The sequence below is a fragment of the Aspergillus fumigatus genome, chromosome 3, assembly GCF_000002655.1.
Source record: "Aspergillus fumigatus Af293 chromosome 3, whole genome shotgun sequence".
Classification (NCBI taxonomy): Eukaryota; Fungi; Ascomycota; class Eurotiomycetes; order Eurotiales; family Aspergillaceae; genus Aspergillus; species Aspergillus fumigatus.
This window is the reverse complement of record NC_007196.1, coordinates 2,534,055-2,553,542: the sequence shown is the minus strand read 5'-3', so window position 1 is coordinate 2,553,542 and position 19,488 is coordinate 2,534,055. Positions and strand designations below refer to the sequence as shown.

Sequence of the window (19,488 nt, the reverse complement as noted above, 5' to 3'; positions counted from 1 at the left end):
CGTTCAGCGAGGCACGCCCTAGGATATCGACGTGATCACCTTGAGTTCATCGTCAGTCAGTAACCCACGGAATACTTGATTGAATGAGGCAGAAGAGGAAGATACCTGTATTCGGACCACCGCGGGGGGAGAATCGGTCTGGCTCATGCGGCATCTCGAAGACCTTGATTTTCACGCCGGCGGGGTTATACCGTTTAATATGCCATCCCTTGGCACACATGTATCCTGTGCTGAGCAGGTTAACCGTGCCATCGCCCTCACCCATGAGGACGCCGCGATCTACGCCGTCTGGCGTGGTCACGGTGGTGTCAATGCTGACGTTGAGGTTGACGAGGGGATCGCGTTCTTCTTGATAAAAGTAACTGCGCTCCGTCGGCTTGCCCACACCGTAGAAGCAGTAGATCTTCATGTCCGGGGCGAGGGGCAGCCGTGTCTCAAGTGGGTTGAGCCATGTGCGCGGGTCGTTCTCGTTCGCCTCGACTTCCTTGGTTGTATGCGCGACGCCGTGTGAATAGCTGCTCAGCACCTGGTGGCGGTACCAATCCTCACTTTGGTCGAGCAGGTAGGTCAGGCTTTCCGTTGTGGTGAGGTTTTTACGGGTCCAGGAGGAATTGGTTTCGCGGAAGTTGAGGAGGTTGCCGAAGGTCATGACTTGGCCAGGTTGATCGTCCGGTGCCCAGGTAGAGTTGCCCCAGACTGCTTCGCCGCCCTTGGGGAGCATGCTCGATATACCCGGCATGGCGCGGAAGATCTCGGCACGCTCTTCCTTGGACAGGAACTTCTCCAGGCCGTAGACGGCAAAGGCGTTAAGTTGGGCGGTGTCGCGCATCTCGCCCGACAACACCGCCGTCAGGCCTTTGACGGCGCCTAGCATGCACCCGCTGATGTTGATCCAGTTGGCGATGTGCTTGTTAACCCAGTCGCGACCTCCTTTGCCGTGATCTGGATGTTCGACCCATTTGAAGAAGTAGAGAACCACCTGCGAACCCATACTGTGCGACGCTAGAGTCACCTTCTCTCCTTTAACCAGCACAGCCGTCTCGATATACGACTTAAGACGACTGAAGTACTGATCGCGGACTTCCAGGTTTAAATAGGATAGCCGCCAATCATATGCGGCCGTAAAAGCATTGGTTGGGTCGTATCCAATCGTGGCCAGATTCTCAAGGATCTTGTTCCAGATCCAGTAGCCTGTGATAAAGAAATCGGTCGCATCGAACCCCTGGGCTGCGCGAAGCTTGATCCCCGGAGGATCTAATCCAGTCTCTCTGTCCAGCATGATGTGATTCTTCCATTCTGCTTTATCCATAACGAGCGCACGCATCATGCTCCAACTGCCCCAGAGTCGCCGACGAAAGTACTGACGGGAGGCCGGCCCTGTGCCCCAACTCTCCAAGCCGGTTGAAATGACACCGGGGATCATAACGATTGGATGTTTGGCCTCGATGCCTTGCGCCTGAAGCTGGAGGCCGACGGAGAAGGGATCATAGCTGACTGCGTCGCGCTCATGTTGCTGTACAGATGTCAAGGGAAGCTGATTAGTATAGAGGAATAACAACTGGCAAGAGTATCAATGGTTCAACATACCGTGAACTCTCGCGCATCCCTTATAATGCCTTGAGGAATAACATCGATCAATGTGTCCAGGTTCAGATCCATCAATGATTCAAGACTAATCACATCCTGCTGGTTGGCGAAAAACAAGGCAACAAAGATGCCGAAAATGCCTCCTAGTGCGAAGATGAGTCCATTGCGCCGTTTACTCTTCGGTCGGGAAAAGAACGATCCAGATTGCGGCTTTTCTTGGATAACAACCGTCTTAGTATCTGGCGATGACTTTCCTTTGTCATCGCGAGACTTGTCCTTAGTCTGCTGGACGTCGTCGTCCTTTGCCAGACGACGGCGGAGCATGTGGGCGACCGCCAGGAAGGGTCGTAAAGGAAAGCAAAATGCTGCAATTGATGTAACGCCAAACTCAGACTGGGAGTGTAGCTCGAAGACAATAACTCCTAAGGCCCAGAGAATCGGACGACAGGAAAGTAGATAAAAAGAATTGAAAGTGAGAAGCTAGAATAAACAATAAAAAAAGGTACCCAAGAACAGCGACGGTCGTCGAAATCACATGGGAAACAGGAACCCGAACGTCATGCGAGATCCTCAAAATTCCTGTCTTCTCGGACCACCAACCACCATCATCAGACACAGCGCAATCACAAGCTGCTCACATTCGTCCTTTTACCGGCTTCTCCAACAGTCTACTGAAATCAAGCTCCACCGTCCAAGTCCTTATCCCACAACAACTCCCGCACCTATTCCCCTCGATGACTCCGTAATGAGCCAGGATGACTCTTCGCCCGCAGAGCCCACAGCTGCTGGTGCTGCTGCTCCTTCAGACCTCCGCTACGTGCGCTACGATGGATCCCGCGAAAGTGAATTTGTATCCGCAATGAGACAGCTTATTTCCAAAGATCTTTCGGAACCGTACAGCATCTACGTTTACCGCTACTTCCTCTATCAATGGGGGGATCTGTGCTTCATGGCCATGGACGATACAAAGGAGAAAGACTTCATGGTAGGCGTGGTAGTTTCGAAACTCGAACCACACCGGGGCGGCCCGCTGAGGGGGTATATTGCCATGCTGGCTGTGCGGGAGGAGTACCGCGGGCGAGGGATAGCTACCAAGTTGGTGCGGATGGCGATTGATGCGATGATAGAACGGGATGCCGATGAGGTAGGTTCACCTGCGGGTAGAGCTTGCAGCGGGGGAAGTTGGAAGAAGATTGACTGACGGCGTTCTATGCACAGATTGTCCTAGAGACGGAGATTACAAACACAGCGGCCATCAAGCTGTATGAGCGCCTGGGCTTTTTGAGGAGTAAACGGCTGCATCGGTATTACTTGAATGGCAATTCTGCCTACCGGCTGGTGTTATACCTCAAAGAAGGGGTAGGGTCCATCCGAACGAGCATGGATCCGTACGGAGCTCAGGTTCCTCCTCCTGCTCCGGCTCTGCTCCATGAGAACGGCCGTGGGTGAGTTTTGCCAGCAGACTTGATGGCAACGCTTATCCTAACATATTGATGCATTTACGACACATTGGATGATATAGATGATTATGCTCTACCAAATTGAACATGTAAACAACTGAAGTGCTGTTTTCCCAGATGTTAACCCCTGGCCGACTTGAATGGCTCCCGCGATCTGTGATCCTCTCAGACTCTATTCGATTCATATTTCTATACACACTATATACATTGATGAAGTCGGGGTGGAGGGGTTAAATCTATTTACATGTAATGTACAGAAGAGGTAGCTGAAGGCTGTTAAAACCCAACCAATATCCAACCACGCACCTTATACCCATGACTATGCAAGAATTCGCTCAACATGGTATACACTCGGTGGGCTGCATAGCCACCTAATAAATTATACAACGTGCAGGCTCAAATGTCGAAAATATGCCATAAAAAAGCGGACTCCAGTGGGAAATGTGAACGAAACGTCAAGGCAATAATGGACAAAAATGCATTATGTAGGGTAGGCGAAGAGATCCCCCTTGCGGACAGGTATGTGGATGGAATTCTGCATCACCCATTGCGTTGGTCTGGGGATGCCCTTCCATCCACGATCCATCACGGCGGCGGCTTCAAGCATGATGGACAAAGGCACAGATGCCTGGTATCGAGGCCCAATCTCGATATCACGCTTCACAAGCGCCGAGGCAAGGCTGAGTTGCTTCGCGCGCTCGTCCCCGCCTGGCTTATAACCGGACGCAAGATACGCCACCGGATTGTCGAGATGTTCGTCTGGCACATTGTCCAGGACGGCATCGTCGAAGGGATACACGGACTGACCAAAATCAACACCAACAATGACGTTGCCGGCACTAGTGCTCCAAACAGTATCGATCACGTCTCTTTTGTTCCGGGGCACATTCCGTGCAAGCGAGGTCAGAACGGACTGCTTCATCTTGTACGTCACCTGTCTGTGCATGCAAGCATAGCGCCATAGCACGCGACAGATGTTGTAATTTCGGCCTTTGAAAGCAATTAGAAAGAGCATCTCCCATGCTTTTTTGTCCAACTGCGTCTCGGGGTGATCCAGACAACGAAACACGTATCGAAGAGCGCACTGGATATCTGATCGAAACAAGGGCAGGATTGAATTGACGGTGGCGCTGTCGAGCGCAAAGCCTTGCTGCTCGCATATTTCAAGCAACCGGTCCATTGCGTCGTAGTCTCTCAATCGCACGGTGACACTTAACATCTGATTGATCAGAGTCGGGGAAAACCAGTTGGCCCCGTAGGTATCAACAATCATATTAAAGAAAGCGTCAACGCTTTTACCGCTTTGTAGATGCGCCAAAAACGTATCCTGTATCGTTAGATGCAATGCCGTTCGCATCGCACCGGAGTCCGACAAGTAACCCTTCTGCAGCATAAAATTGACAAGACTTGCTTTTGCATTGGGAGAGACGAGACAATCAAGAAAAGCGAGCCAGGTGTAGGGGTTCGGCCGAATGTGCATTCGCGACATGGAGGTGAGGAAACCACGAAAGACACGGATGTCCTGTCTCTTGGCCGCGGATTTCAAAAGCATATTGAAGGTATCAACTGTGGCGACATGTTCTGCTCTGATAAAGACCGCGCGAGCATCGTCCAAGATTTCATTGTCGAACAGAAATGACAGTGCTCTGTTCAATGCCGCGGTTGAAAAATATTCGCGGTTTGCGTCGTTTTGGAAAAGAGCGACAAGTGCAGCAGCCACTCGCTCACGGTGATGAGTACCCGGTTTCCCTCTAATGACTTTTGAGGACGGCCGAGACCTGGTCAATTCCTCTACATGTTCGGCGAACTCTCTGACACTCGATATATTGGCGGACGAGTTGAGAAGTGTGTGTAGTGGTGCAGGTTGCTTGAACGCCTGGTAAAAGTCCCAGACACCTCGGACAAGTGGAACGGGAAGATTCTTGCGTCGCATGGCCTCGATGGAAGGGTAAACCGGAACGGGGGGTTTCCTTATGTCGACTAGAGGATCACCCTGTTCCTGTAACATCCGTGTCCGCATGATGTGATCCCCGACCAATTCCACACTCCGCTTTGATCCTGACAGAATGACCTTCCTATGCTGCCCTTCGCTCTCGAGGGGGTGCAGCACATGAACACGACACCCGTTGCGAACAGGCACATACCAGACATTCTCCTTCATCGCCATGTCCGTGATGCCCGCCATGAGGGCTACTGTTTCCTCCGGCAAAAGGAGCTCCTTCTGCACCGGCCCCTTCTTGGGCCACAACCGAGACTCCTGTTGCATCGCTTCCAAAAAGTCTCCCACTTTGGTCCACCGGCCCCATTTATCTCGTGACCCATGGTCCCTGCCCATCCGCGAAAGATAAAGCCTATATCTCAATTTTTTCCGATCTCTAATCGACAAGCTTTCCATGACTCCGATCGCCTTGTCCTTGGCCGGGGAATTCGTCGTTGACGTTTGCGTGTTCGCGAAGAGGTTGAAAGGTCTCCGGTTTTCTCTTGTAGCATTCTGCGAATCTTCGCTCCGAGTTTCAGATCTATGCAGCGATGTTGACGACTCGTAGTCCGCACAGTGGCCCGTTTCGCTCGGTACAGTGTAATGGTTTCCACCTTTATCGCTGGTGCTTTCTACTCTCTGTGTTTGTGTAGGTCCTACACTTCGTGCATGTTCAACACATTTACGCCCGGGTTGTGAGCCAGCAGGCTGGGCAATGCTGGTCTGGACGGCGGAGTTAATGGATAACCATCGCCGTGTGAGATTGCCAAAGGACGATTTCCGGCGACGAGACGACACTCGGAGAACGGGGCGAATGGAGCACAGCGAATCCTCCCCGGAGGGAGCATAATTTATAGACGATATCGATCTCTCTCTTCGCAAAGTCGATGTAAACCAGCGAGGGTAGAGAAAGAGTAAGGGCTCTTCGGGGCCAGCGGCGACGTTGTCCAAGACGGCGGATAGACCACGTCTTCTCAGACACGGATGACCGCGCGAGAACATATGGTAGGACACAGACTGATCCCCAGAGGCATGTGAGGTTGATTCGTCAAGAAAAATGCGTCTATGTCGTGTGGCATGCGCACCCTGGTAGAAAGTCGACTTGAGGTCAAGCTCGGCCTGGAGTTCAGGAAAATTGTTTGCGGTGCCCAAAAGGCAGGCGGTGGGGTTCGGACCGCTCAAGCTTACGGAGCACTCCAGGCGGAGCATCGGACGACTCTCAGCTAACCATAGATGATATTGAATTGACTTATTCAGTCCTTTATACTAGAAAGGTGTCTGAGTAACAATTTTGCACAGTATGTTACTACTTACGCTTGAACTGGGGGTACTAGGCGCTAGGAGCAAAAGAAGGAAAAAAAGTAACCAACGCTCAACAAGCTCAACCCAACAACCCATGTCATGCATCAGTTGCAGAAAGCTAGCTATCTGTCCATCGATGGACGTACTTCCAGGGATTAAAAAGGACGGTGTATATGACCTTCGAGGCCGATTTCCGCCGCCTCAGGAACACCCTTGATCTGTCCGCCATTGTCGATCGGTTTGAACGAGGACATTTTGGAGCAGGCCTCTAATAAATCATGCTTTGAGGTAGGGGTTAAGTTCATCCACTCGTGGTGTTTGGAACCGAGTAACTCAGGCCCCGTGATATGCCGTCTCGTTGTCTCCGCAGCTTTCGTGAGATTCTGTTGTTTACGCCGTATCGCTTCAGTGTCTGTATTGCCCTTTTCGGCGGCTTCCCGGGGGAGGTCGTTGATGACATTCTCCAAGTGGGTGAGGAACTGCCATCTCGAGTTTTGGAAGATAAACATCGACATGATTTCAGGGATCTATCAGGTAATCAGTAGACTATTGGCAACGAGAAACGAGTGATTGGGATACCTTGCTATCTAGGTAGTGAAGCTCTTCGCCCCCATCCTCGATGAAACGCTTCAGAACGTTTATCTTCTCACGATCAACAATGGCAGCCTTCAGGGCGTACATTAGTGTAGGAATGTTTCCTATCTCTTCCAACAGAGCCTCCTCTTCCACTCCAGTGGTCGTGCGACTCAGATTCCCCGACACCGCTATCGAACTGGTAGCTCTGCTTTGCTTCCGCGGAGAGTGAATTGTAAAATAATCTTCGTTCAACATGTGAGCCATCTCGAATCCCGATCGTCCACGACGTGTCTTCTCTAAAGTGCGCTTTACGCGCAGTCTAACCCATCGTCGCCTTCGAACAAACGAATGGAACCAGGGATGAGTCCCATGCCAGGCTTTTGAGCTAAATGAGAACGAATACTGCCAGCCCTGGTCGTCGACGTCACCGGACATATCAACGTACCATGACGGCCAAGCCCATTCCCAGCTTGGGTCTGGCACTTGGGCATTGGTGATGTTGACAGGGCTCTCGCGGAAGTCATGCGTGACCCAAGGGCCGGGGTCAAGATGAAGTAGCGAGCTGTTCGAGTACAACGGAATGCCGAAAAAGAACCAGCCGCGCTGATTCTCGTAGAGAATGTCCAACTCGCTCACGGAATGAGCACTTTTGGTGTTGTCCTTTGGGTCGTGGCCCTGTTGTTGCTGAGGCGCCGCAGAATCGCGCCCGCCATTCGTTGAGGACGCAAAATCCGTCGCATCGATGTCGTGCTGCTCGATCGTGGCTTGAGAAGGGCCAGCTAGAGTGCTCTCCCCAGATATGGTATTTGCATTCGTACTCATGTGGGTCAATGGATTCACCGATGGGGACGGCATTCTGCTCAAGCTACTGTCGTCCGAAAGCTTCAATCGGTCCGGCTGCCATTTGGCATACTTTCGCCGCTTGAGTTCACCACGGATGGACACTCTGCTCAATCTCCTGGAGCCAGTTTGTGACCCTGTAGCCGAGGGTATTTGAGACAGCGCCTCTTCATTGTCAGAGCGACTCGAGGGGTCGGTATGGTCGACCAGCGTGATCCGGCGGATGCCTTCCATGGTAATGATGACTCCACGGATTACCTCGATATTTGATCAGAATTTGGTTACAACGGGCCTCCAAGATTGTCTTGGCAGGACACTCTGGCATCATCGCAACATGGTACGGCAATCAATGTAAAAACAAAAGCAATGCGTGGACGTAGATGTACCAGGCATCCACCAAAGCCTCCCGACGAAAGAAAAGGGATGGGAGCATACAGCTCTCATAAGCTTGCAACTCAAAGAAAATAGAATAAACAAACACAGCCGTTGTATCAACTCAATCCCAACGGAACCTTCGCAAACAGGGACCAGAGGATTGGAGATGAAAACAAAGGAGATAAAGGAGATAAATGCGCAACGTTCAGGAAGCTTCCAAGTCCTCAAGCTGAACAGTTATATGCCAAACCAGATCGATGACATCGTTGCGGGGCCGTGATCGACAGGTTGGTTGCCTTAAGCGGCAATCACTTCTTCTTACTAATTAATGCCTCAGGCATAAACTGGTGATAGCGATAGGTACCCCATCCGACCAGAGTAAATAATGATAGAAACATCCCGCACCGCGTCCACCAGCAACAAAAGTCAACGAACAACCAACCTACAGCAGCAGTAGCAGCATAACAACAATGTCAGTCCCTCACTACCGCAAAATTGAGCTCCAGTCGCCTGCAGACTTCACCTACCTGTACGCCAACACGGTCGCACTCTCCCGCCAAAAGCTCGATCTCCATCTGCCCCCATCGGCAAATACAAGCGATGGACCGGATCCCATGCGAGAACGCGTGAAGGAATTGGTCGACCAGGTACTATCCTCCCCCTTCCCCCCCCCCCCCGGGGCAAAATGCAATGTATCAGTCAATTGAATTCTAAATAGTGGATTATAGTACATAAATGAGACATTCACCACCGCCTCCGCCTCAATCAGCATCAACGGCCTCGACTCCTCCTCGTCACAGTTCCCCTTCCCCGCCGCGTTCACGCAACCAACAGAGACTATCGAGTATGAGCCCTATGATACCGAGCTCGCGGCGCGCGTGACATCGCTCTACGCCCAGCTAGAGTCACTTACCACGACAGTTGCGCAGCTGAGGCGAGATGCGCCGGCGCGTGCGGCGAAGGCGTACGCAGAGCAATTGAGGAAAGCTATCGAGGAGGATGAAGAGGATATGTATGAAGACGAGGATGTTGACGGCGAAGCTGGATACGGAATTGAAAACGGAAACCAGGATGCAGATGGCGAGGGTGAAGAAGACGTCCCCATGCCTGACGCGGATGCAAGAAACACAACGACGCAGAACGGAACACGCAGGCTGCGTCGGAGACCCTCGAAGTCAAAGTCTGCGCGGTGGAATTTGCAGATTCCCCTTGGGTCCGACCATGAGGCAGAGCGCTGGCGCAGCGGGGAGATGGCGGAGGTTTATGACGATGCCTTACGGACTTTACTCCGGCTTCAAGGTGAGGCTGTCCCTGGCGAGCAAGTCGAGAGCGGGCCGGATGGGAATGCGCTGTCCTCGACGCTGGGCAAGGCAGAACGAGCGTCTCGGGCTGCGGAAGTCGTGGAGAAGATGTGACGCAGGAGCGTTTCCCTTTTTTTTTGTCTTTCTTTGGTTCAGGCGATATCCCCTGGTAGGTTATTTTGGCGTTGGAATAAAGGCTATTAGTAAGGTGCGATACCAGTCTCATTTACAAACATCACTTTCGCATCTTCATCAGATCTCTCAAATGCTGGTTGGCTTAATCAGAGTAAAAGTGTGCGAGAACGTCAGTCATTGTATTGACTACCCAGAGCCAAGCAACCAAACTCCGAACTAGGTAAACACTTTATATTCAGTCCTGCCATGTGTTGTTATCCTTGCCCCCATCTATAAAAGCGCCGCGCCATTCAGTCGGAGTTGTCAACTATCTATACTTGGATATTGAAAAGAGGAAAGAGACAAAATGTCCCTGGTCGGCTTTGAAGACCACTCCGCCAGGGTAACACTTGACCAGTTATTGAATTTATGCGATGTTGAAATGCGATCAGGAAGGACACGGTTGAAGGTACAAGAAAAGGGGTTGTCCGAGGAGTGATAGAGACGGCACTGGTGAACGACACGCAGGTCGACACAGATGATAGCTGAATACCCTTACCACATGAATCCAAGAATTTATGTATGCAAGGCAAACGAGAAGAGCAAATAGAGCAAGAAGGACGGAGAGCCTACGCTACAGGCTGAGAGCCCTCTTGCGCGACAGGATCCTTCACCACAGGACCCGAGTCTTCGTTCTTCACGACATCCTGTTCCTCCTTAGGCAGAGCCCACTTTGGCGGCTTGGCCCACTCGGGCTCTTGCCAGGGACCCATATCGCTGAGCTCACAGCCTCCAGCGCACTCACAGGTACCGCCGAATTCAACAGGGAGGTTCTCGGCAGGGATCTGCTCCAACAATTCCTTCTTGTAATTGGACCCAAGGACGTGGATCTTCTGCACGGTGACGGGGTCGAGGAATCCCTTGACGACGTTGAACACGCTGCTGAAACCCCAGGGGGCATTGATCAGGTACAGCTTGCCCAGGCGCTCGGGGTAATAGTTTTGCGAGATGGCGGAAGCCTGACGCACGTATCCGTACACAGAGGGGACGCTTGTGATGCCGACGCCTTTCAGATCCATGATGCTGCAGCAGGTCTCGAGCAACTTGCCGGCCTTGCGCGAGCAGGCAGGCAGCCGGGGGTCCGCGAGCTTTTCGTACTCGCACACCAGGTTCTGCAGCATGCGCTCGGCGGTTGTGATTTTGTACATGGCGTTGAGATCGATCTTGCCCAACTTCTCAATGTAGACCGGGCGGCCATCCTATCCGACGAAAGTATTCATTAGCACATAAATGACAAACTACCAATCAAGCAGCAAGAAAGAAAAAAAGGCTAACCTTGTCTGTCTTGTGGTAGTATTGAGGATAGTACTGGAAGACCTGGGGCTTCTCCTTGTAGTCGAAGGTGCGAACGAGGTCGTCGGTGCCGAATTCTTTCCGCCACTTCTCACAATCGATGAACCTGGTTAAAGTAACGAATTCATGCATTAGTAATGGAACAATGCTCAGAATCCACAGTACAGACTCCAATCGGCGGAGACAAGTAACCCTTGAGAACAACAAGGCAGGACGGTCAACAAACATACATGGCCTTAGCGGCAGCCACATCAAACTTCCGGGCTCTCAAGAAGCGCAGCATGGTCAGGGTATCCAGTCTGTCCGTGTATCCCAGCTGCTCCAGCTCACTACGGAGCTGGTCAACCTTTGCATCTTGCTCTGGGGTAGTGTGGCCAGGGTGGCCCGGCTGGGGCTCAGGCGCAGTGGTCGGGAAATCGTAGTCGTCATATTTCGACGTCGTGGCCGGCTTGTTCTCAGCTACAGCAGCCATGGTTGGTAAAATGGTAGAATCGAATTTAAGAAAGATACAAGGCGAAGAAAGTTATTAAGATTTGACCTGGAAATCAAGGGTTGGCAAAACGCTTTATCGAGAATTTATGGTCAAAAAGGGGAGGGGAGTGGGGAAGTAAGATAGATTGAGGGAGGCGGAGTGCAGAAAGTATCGGGGAGTCGACTTTTCTGATTGCTTCCAATGGTGGCAACCTGCAGTTCGAGTGAGAGGAGAATGAAGAAGATTTATGTTGTAGATAGATCAGAGCATAACCATAGATGGCTAGAGTCTGGAGGAGAAGGATCAAATTGAGCGGTTTGAGGAATAAGTCTGTGTCTTCCGTATGGTCAGCCAGCAAGAGACGGTCAAGGAACGGGATACTAAGGGAGGACCTCTAAAACGCGCCCGCTAGTGTATTTAAGAGGGACAGGCGAACTTCTTGACAAGACATAAAACTTGCAGACTACGTAGACAACCACTACGAGATCCACCCGTCTACAAAGTGTCGGTCTGCACCAAAATGCGAGACCGTATAGAGATAGGTTATCAAAAATTTAGGTAAGTATAATGGCTAACAGGACTATTTACTCCCATGAAGAAATTCTGTAGTATTACCTACCAACGTTCAGCAACTTGGCCAGCACAATGTCCCTCATCCACTATGATTGAGGAAACCCGGCTCATATGCGTAGAGTGCATGAATAATAGATAAAAATATAGATACATATTCTCATAGACGGCCAGAGCTCATTACATCGGCGTCTCTGTGAAATATGTTGCCCCTGTCTGAAGCAGGTCGATAGAGGGCATGAATAGTCAAGTCAAGGCCTAGTACAGATTGGATCAACTCAAGACACAACCAACCCAGGCAATAGGACATGGTTCACACAATGGAGAGTAGGGTGTCATTCAACTAGACACAAAGTAGAAAAAGACAAAAAGACACCAAGCCGAGTAAGTTTACAGGGCAGCCAAGAAGGGCAGAGGAAGGCCAATGGCCCGGTATAAGGCAGATGGAAAAGCAGACGCAACTCATACCGCCGAAGAAGATTCAGAAACAATATAGTCGTCAAATAGTGGTGTATCAAGAAGCATTAACGAAATTTCAATCATCCAACAGGTATAAACGTTGCAAGTAAAAGACAACACACAGTGATTTGAGCGAAATAAAAGCCAACAAGACAAAGTCAAGCCCAGCTATGGCGCGTTCCCGAACCAGCGGACATCCATATTACAAGGAGTGTTCCTGAGTACCAGCAGGATAAGAGTATAAGGTATCAAAGACAACAAGTCATAGGGTATCTGAAAGTCGACCCCTGCTCGAACGCCAAGCCCCCTGGGAGGGATGTTCGTCGAGACAGGGAGCGGAATAGAATATCGTCCATCGCCGTTTCGTAACGCGGAGCAGGTTTTCCCATGTCGAGCGCGCGCCCAAGCTGCCTTAAGCAGCGCGCCTGAGAAATATGCCCTCACTCGTCAAATGGAGAATTATAACACAGCATGGCCTTCAAAACGAAGGATTTAGAGTTTCGTCCGGACGTTTGCGGGCCAAGTCTGCTCCATCTCGTACACATCGTAATATTAAATGGTCTGGTTAGACGCTGCGCTAATCATCTTACCAGCCCTTCTTCCGTGCAAACCGCTTATTAAGAAGCGTGAGCACTTTAGAAACGTTAAATTGGACATACTCGAGATCGAGATCTTCAAGGTTGTCCTTTTGCATCTCCAGCAAATCGTCAAGCTTGAGGTCCAGCTCCAAAAGGCCACGAGCACGGCCTAAATACGTAGCAAATGGTCAGCCACCGCAGGACAGTAAATCACAACAAATGGAAGGCTGCAGGCCGCACTTACCTTTGTAATGAAGACTGATGACAAAGGTACCAGGGAGAGGGCTCTTGAACATGAAGTAGATGTTGGCTCGCCGATTCTCCGGTACGTTGCTCTTCCGAATGACACCCTCCTTCTCGAGTTGCTGGTGGGTGAACTTGTACGGGCCCAGCTCCTGGTGCTTTTGCTGTTTGCGCTGCTTGCCCTCCGACTGACTGCGGACGTTGTGCAGGTATGACTTGTAGGTTTCCAACTGGCCCACCAGGTACGCGTTGTGGTCACGGATCGTTGCGAAAACTTCCTCGAGCTTCTTTGTCTCTTCAAGGACCTTCTCTTTCAAAGAGCCAAGGTGGACTAATTCCTGCTCCACCTCATCTCGTAAAAGACTGAAGTCGTCGGAACGGTCAATGACGCCCATCTCCTGTAGCTGACTCAGCAGCTCCATGGTCCGAATGCCCTTTCGCACCATCACAGCATCGTTCTTCAGAGTGGCGGCCGCCTCTGCGATTCGATCCAGCCGAAGCGGCCGCCGGGCGATCGCCGAGTTCGGAGGCAATGATCGCAGGATCTGCACGAAAGTCGATTTCGCTTCCATGAAAAACACTTCCTCCTGGGTGATATCGAGAGCGGCCGTCAAATCATCAAGAGCAGTCTCCCATCGACTAAACAGGGGAACGGTGATCGTTCGGTTTTCCTTTCGCGGGACCAGCGGGGGTGCCGATCCCAGTTCCTGCAAGAGCTCGTTGAGGTGCGAGTGCTGGTCTTGTGCCAGAGCCAGGCTGTGCTTTTCCAGCAGAGCATGGGTAGCATACATCTCATTCAGAGTGATCTGCAGCTCAAGGTCGCGCTTGGAAAGAGCTACATAATTATCCATTTCCAAGCTCTCGTAAAAATCTTGGACTTCACAGAGGTCCAGCAAGAATTTGTTGACACGCTCCTTGTTCTGCTGAATGAAGGGCTGGAGTTTAGCCATGTATGGTTCCTTGGCGTACGAAGGTTTGTTAGCCAAATTCTGGAGCATCTTCGCAATCAGAGTGAGGGTGCGACGAGGCTTCTCGGTCGGAACCGATTCGATCAGCATGTAGGACCTGGGGGTGACAATAGCGGGATTGATAAATCGAAGGAAGAAGAAACCGCCAATCAGTGTGCAAATGGTCTGATCCTGGGCATCCGGATACTTGCGGCGAGACAAGCTCCGAATCTGCTTGCAAATCCATCTGATACCGTAGGGAGCCTCGTCCACGGAGCTAATGATTGTCGTCAGGAACCCGTTCGCAATGTCGGTTAGCATTTTCAGCCGTGGCTCAATGATAGCCTGTACCTGTGCGTTCTCCGCAGCCACCTCGGCTGTGACAGACTTTGGCAGATGACTGGGCAACGAGCCAGTTTCCTCTTCGATCTCCTTTACCATGTTCTCGTATACCTTCAGAGGGTTGATCTCCAGATCAACATCGCGCAGCTCAATCAGAGAATTAATCTGTTCTGCCAGCACTTGCTTCAAGTAACTTTGGCCGGGACCGCGACGGGTATAGGTAGTCATCATGCGAGAGACAGGTGTATTTTGGCGCAACAGTGACGAGTACTCGGGGGTGTTATCGAATTGGTAAGTGAGAACGGACTGGAACATAGTCAGAAGAAGATGCTCTTCACGACTCTCGTACTGGTTTCCGTAGATGGTGAACATGACGGTCTGGAGAAGGGAATCAATTTCCGACATGGAGACAAGTCGGCACAGATGAGCGATGTGCCGGGGTTCGGATTGCAGAAGAAATAGGAGGTTTCCATATTTCTGCGTTTTCTCATCATTGGGGAAGAAACCCTCTTGGGGATCTTCGTCATCAAGATGGTTTGCAACTTCGTTTTGCTGCGAGAGGCATGAGCGACCCCCCAATGGCATCCGTTTACCGGGAAATAGAATAACATACCTCTTCGAGCGCCATCCGGTTCTGAATGAGCAGAGCTATCCGAGAGTCCAGATATCGGACATCCTTTTCGAGAACGAAATTCTTCTTCGATTGCGAGGAGATTTTCGCTTTGAGTTCCCGTAGATATTTTTGAGCTGTTCCAGAACCGATCAGACATCTGAGCCTGTATGTTTCAACCGGGCCAATTAACGTAACTTACCCTTCGCCAGGTCATCGGAAATTTCGAGATCTCTGTCTTTTGCGGACATGGAAAGGTATAGCGCGGTGACAGACAGCCGTTTGGACTGGCGAAGAGACCGTGTATCGTGGGACGACATCGTGTTCTGACGGGAGACGGGTTGGAAAGAAGAAGATGAGGATGTAGATGCTCTCGACGCCGGTTGCAACATTGTTGCTACAGACATACTGTGAAAGAAAAACTATGGAGGTAGTTGTGCTAAATAAACTCTCTCAAACAGAGGACCGCACAGATACGCTTGCACTTATATCGAGGAGAGACCAGCCACCAGGCTTGACGACACGATCAGATCAGAGAGAATCACTTGGAACCTCCAGAAAATTGTCGCTGGCTGGGTTATAGATGTCAAAAAGACGCTGACCATCTAGAGTTTGAGACGTAGACGCGCGCACGTAGCGAAGTTTGCAGATTATACTCCTTATCACAGGTGCGGAACAGGAACCTATTGGGGAGAGCGAAACCCGATCAATGGAGACTGGTCGAAGGATTATCAATGCGGTAGACGTTTTGGTGTGCTCAGTATGCTCGGTTGAAGGAATAAATCGAGGGTCAACGCTTTGTACGACTTTCGAGTGGAGCGTTGGAAGCGCTGGCAATGGAGGTATCGATAGTTATTCAAGGCAGGAAACGGTCGCGGGGCGCGGGAAAGCAATTGAGACAGTCGGAGCTGAATTGTCTCAAGCGGAGAAGTTTAAAAAGAACGTCGAGACCGTTGGTGTAGGAGATGGTTGGGAGGAAATGATTATGCACAGTAAAGTAGGGAGCGCAAGGTGGATGGGAAGAAATTGGCGAGCCCAAAGAGATAGATTGAAACGAAGCGGAGAAGGGGCGGCAGGCCGATCAAATATTAGGTGTAATGCGAATAACTTAGTGACCAACAGAGCCAAAGTTGAAAGGAGGGTACAAGTGCGTATAGTATTAGTTTGGATAATAATGATATTAAATAATGTCGATGATGGCAAGTTTAATGGATATTAAGGATCAGGAAGCAGGAGGGGTTACGGAGGAGCAGACAGGAGGAAGAACGTCAAATAGAATAACGAAGGTATAGACGACTCATTTTGGGTTTAGATATGGGAGAAACCATCAGAAGAAAATGAGAGAACAAAGGGAAAAGCCAAAAAAGAAAAACAGAGAATAAAAAAAAATTTGGAAAAGAAAAGTGGAAGGTGGGGAAGCCAAGGCACCCTCGGATGGGGATTTCTGATTTTTGGCTCAGGGATAGTACTTAACCATCCATTAATTGTTGATATGGTGGAGATAGGCATACCTTACCATGCATTAGTTAACGTACGAGACCGAGCGTCTATGCATATGCGAGGAGATATAAGGACTCAGGAGGTGTTCAAATGAGTCAAAAGAAACGAGTTAAATTCTTCAATGACATCAAGCAATAATTATTGAGAAATGTTCATGGAGGTGTGTGAGTGTGATGATGATGATGATGATGATGATGATTGTTCCTGACTCCTGACCCCCCATGCATGGTACCTGAGCTTGTATTCTCGTACCTGGGTACGGAACATTCAGGTCCATTCAGTACTAATGGATAGGACCCAGCAGTTTGTCCCGTCTTTTCCTGGTACTTGGGTCTAGGCGATGAATATTCAGATTTCAGTATTTACTTCTGGCAAATAAGAGTAGCAGATAAAGGTTAATGGGATTTCTCACCCTCCATACCAACAAAAATCACGTCAACTTAATTCATTAAATTGTCAAAGTCCAGACAGGTCATGCCATTCGGCACATCTACGTTGGCATTCCTCGGCAAGAAATTCTTCAAATAGCCAGATGTTGATGTATCTACTGAGCACAGAGTGATAATTAACTATTTCGTAGTTTTTGATGATATCAGATACGTCTAAAGTAGTCTCGTCATGATCCTACTGATATCGACAGATGCCACTGTCTTCTGTAAGTACAGTGGACTTGAAGTATCCAAAGTGATCGCCAGGCTCTGATGTCCAGATAATTGGCAGAGTTCGACAAGTCTTTCTTGTCCATTGTTTCACTCTATGCAGGGTTGATGTTCCTTGTTCCTGCCTTGTGCCTTGGTCCTTTCAAGGGAAACAGTTTGATCACTTGGTCCTGCGTCGGGCAACAGATCAAGGAGATCCTAACAATTCTATGGTGTATTTTGAGGCAAGTTTATCCGAATCAATGTACGGCTGATCATCTCCCGCAGTCTTATTTTCTACTTTTTCAAAGTCTGACGTTTGAAAGTTGAGGTCCACCCACTCGATGCAGGACGACGCAAGGGGCACGTCTCCATCCACCGGAGGCTGGAGCCACCTGCCGCAACGCACCTGAAATGTCGGTAGGAAGATGCCGGAGACTGGAGGCAGTCCTTCAGCTGGAGTATCTCGGTACCCAGCCTGTCCGTTTTCAGCGAATAACGATGGAGGAGGTAATTAGTCCTAACTTTCTTTCCCCTTTGTGCTGGCGAGGATGGAGTCTATCGAGTAGATAACAGAGGACGGCGGAACGGAAAATTAATAATAATACTATGGTAAATTATGATTATCATAATGGGGCTAAGTTTTACCCCTGGCCCAGTGCGTTAACCTGTGACCAAATCGCCACCCCTCAAACTGCAGGTCATATTAAAAAAGCGGTCTGTAGACTATTATTTAGCAGTTAGAGCCTTCAGACCTTTTGAAGCATAATTCTCAAATGCGATGAAATTTTGATCAATTTAACTGTCCGAGAATTTATTCCTTATTCTCAGCGTACTGAATATAGTTGATTTAGCTGGTTGATAATATTGATGACTCCCTGCAGACCCCCCAGTAAGGAAATGTGGAGTGGTGGTTAGACTGGACAGTCGGAGGCAGAAACAAAACCTGGACTAAATGTCTCACTCAAGTGGCCATGATGCAGCATTTCTTTTATTCTGTTTTTTGTGCCTCCAGAGGTGTCATATGCGGCTGCCATCATTGCAATGTTATCAGCAGCATCATTATCATTACATCTACTCTGTACTGGAGATTGTAGTACCTGAATTCCTGTGTCCATTCCTCAAGGATGTTGATGGTTTTCTGCCATGTGTGCTTGGATACGTGCTGCTCATTGGCTCGGCACCATTCTAATCTGAATCATGGCTGTCTTGTCTGCATTGGCCCACCGTTCTTTTCCCGCTCCCCTCTCCATTATTACGAAGTACTCCGTACCTGGGGAGCTACTCCATGATGGCTGCAGATAAGAGTTCTTATCGACACACATATCTAGCATTCTTGATATTCTTGCTTTGGTGCTAGCGTAGTCCACAATCAGACTGAAAACTAAATCACACTCAATCAGCTGGTGGCGTGACCAACAAATATAGAATGTTGTCTCGCAGAAGAATGGATTGATCCATTGATTTATGCTTTCTCAGGGCAGATAATGATAGTTAGTGGTGGTACCTGGCTGTTCCAACTGTGGTGCGACCGCACTATGGCCGCGAGTGCCCTGGAAGATGAGGGGCTAGCGGGTTAGTGCCCATGCGAAGTATCCACCTGATCAGACTGGGGCCTGGTACCTGCGTCAACAAATCGACAGCATCCGCCATTATTTTTATTTTTATCTTTATTTCTACAGAATATGTACCAAGAAGCTCAATCACCGCATCTATGCTTCAGCATCAAGGAATCAACATCAGCGTTTGTGATTCATGATTAGGAACTCTGGTGTGGCCTCTACATATTTATCTAGGAAAAAGATTCCGAAACCTCGATTTGCTCATGTCTAATGCATCCAAGACTGCCTGTTACACAGCTCAATGTCAATTACATCATGACCATTTTTGAGAGGAAAGGATGATCAGAAACGAGTCATGTGTGTACGCTGACAACCCTGGATGTCCCAGTAGAGATCAGCTGCGTAATAATTCATTGTCAGTCTAGGCTGCTATAACAGTAGACGTGCGATTGTCTTTGGTCATGTCCTCAATCGAGACGTTAGAGCCCTAAGACTACTAGGTATGTATATGTCATCCAATATGTTGATAAGTAGGAACAATCCTGACAGTAACGCCAAATTCTGATCAAGTGATCGATGGATAGACTCCAGCCACTGCATGACATTGAGTCCAGACTAAGGTCTTGCCCTGTGCGAAACTGTAAACTCATGAACCATGGCACACGCACAGACCTCACTTCC

The 19,488-nt window shown here is 49.8% G+C and overlaps 7 protein-coding genes across 7 annotated transcripts; 2 read left to right on the top strand and 5 right to left on the bottom strand.

Moving 5' to 3' along the window:
- Window positions 1–52: 52 nt before the first annotated feature.
- On the bottom strand, window positions 53–1,911 carry AFUA_3G09950 (phospholipid:diacylglycerol acyltransferase; the record flags this gene model as incomplete). The annotated part of the gene is made up of 2 exons (XM_749531.1): window positions 53–1,513; window positions 1,588–1,911. The coding sequence occupies 2 exons, from the start codon at window positions 1,909–1,911 to the stop codon at window positions 53–55; spliced, it is 1,785 nt and encodes a 594-aa protein (XP_754624.1).
- Window positions 1,912–2,122: 211 nt separating this feature from the next.
- Window positions 2,123–3,036, top strand: AFUA_3G09940 (peptide alpha-N-acetyltransferase MAK3; the record flags this gene model as incomplete). Its single annotated transcript, XM_749532.1, has 2 exons — window positions 2,123–2,731; window positions 2,806–3,036. The coding sequence occupies 2 exons, from the start codon at window positions 2,123–2,125 to the stop codon at window positions 3,034–3,036; spliced, it is 840 nt and encodes a 279-aa protein (XP_754625.1).
- A 492-nt stretch (window positions 3,037–3,528) lies between these two features.
- Window positions 3,529–6,027, bottom strand: AFUA_3G09935 (uncharacterized protein; the record flags this gene model as incomplete). Its single annotated transcript, XM_001481567.1, has 1 exon — window positions 3,529–6,027. One exon carries the CDS (start codon window positions 6,025–6,027, stop codon window positions 3,529–3,531), a length of 2,499 nt encoding a protein of 832 aa, XP_001481617.1.
- Window positions 6,028–6,283: 256 nt separating this feature from the next.
- AFUA_3G09930 (uncharacterized protein) lies at window positions 6,284–7,977 on the bottom strand (the record flags this gene model as incomplete). The annotated part of the gene is made up of 2 exons (XM_001481566.2): window positions 6,284–6,854; window positions 6,907–7,977. 2 exons carry the CDS (start codon window positions 7,975–7,977, stop codon window positions 6,483–6,485), a joined length of 1,443 nt encoding a protein of 480 aa, XP_001481616.1. The 3' UTR covers window positions 6,284–6,482.
- A 478-nt stretch (window positions 7,978–8,455) lies between these two features.
- AFUA_3G09920 (uncharacterized protein) lies at window positions 8,456–9,533 on the top strand (the record flags this gene model as incomplete). Its single annotated transcript, XM_077804398.1, has 2 exons — window positions 8,456–8,765; window positions 8,847–9,533. The coding sequence occupies exons 1-2, from the start codon at window positions 8,589–8,591 to the stop codon at window positions 9,531–9,533; spliced, it is 864 nt and encodes a 287-aa protein (XP_077660551.1). The 5' UTR covers window positions 8,456–8,588.
- Window positions 9,534–10,162: 629 nt separating this feature from the next.
- On the bottom strand, window positions 10,163–11,759 carry AFUA_3G09910 (SEC14 family lipid-binding protein; the record flags this gene model as incomplete). The annotated part of the gene is made up of 3 exons (XM_749535.2): window positions 11,117–11,759; window positions 10,869–10,992; window positions 10,163–10,792 (listed from the first exon to the last, which is right to left on the bottom strand). The coding sequence occupies exons 1-3, from the start codon at window positions 11,356–11,358 to the stop codon at window positions 10,163–10,165; spliced, it is 996 nt and encodes a 331-aa protein (XP_754628.1). The 5' UTR covers window positions 11,359–11,759.
- Window positions 11,760–11,822: 63 nt separating this feature from the next.
- On the bottom strand, window positions 11,823–16,541 carry AFUA_3G09900 (Ras GTPase activating protein IRA2). Its single transcript, XM_749536.3, has 4 exons — window positions 15,310–16,541; window positions 15,111–15,244; window positions 13,210–15,049; window positions 11,823–13,134 (listed from the first exon to the last, which is right to left on the bottom strand). Exons 1-4 carry the CDS (start codon window positions 15,512–15,514, stop codon window positions 12,974–12,976), a joined length of 2,340 nt encoding a protein of 779 aa, XP_754629.2. The 5' UTR covers window positions 15,515–16,541; the 3' UTR covers window positions 11,823–12,973.
- Between the last annotated feature and the right edge of the window lie 2,947 nt (window positions 16,542–19,488).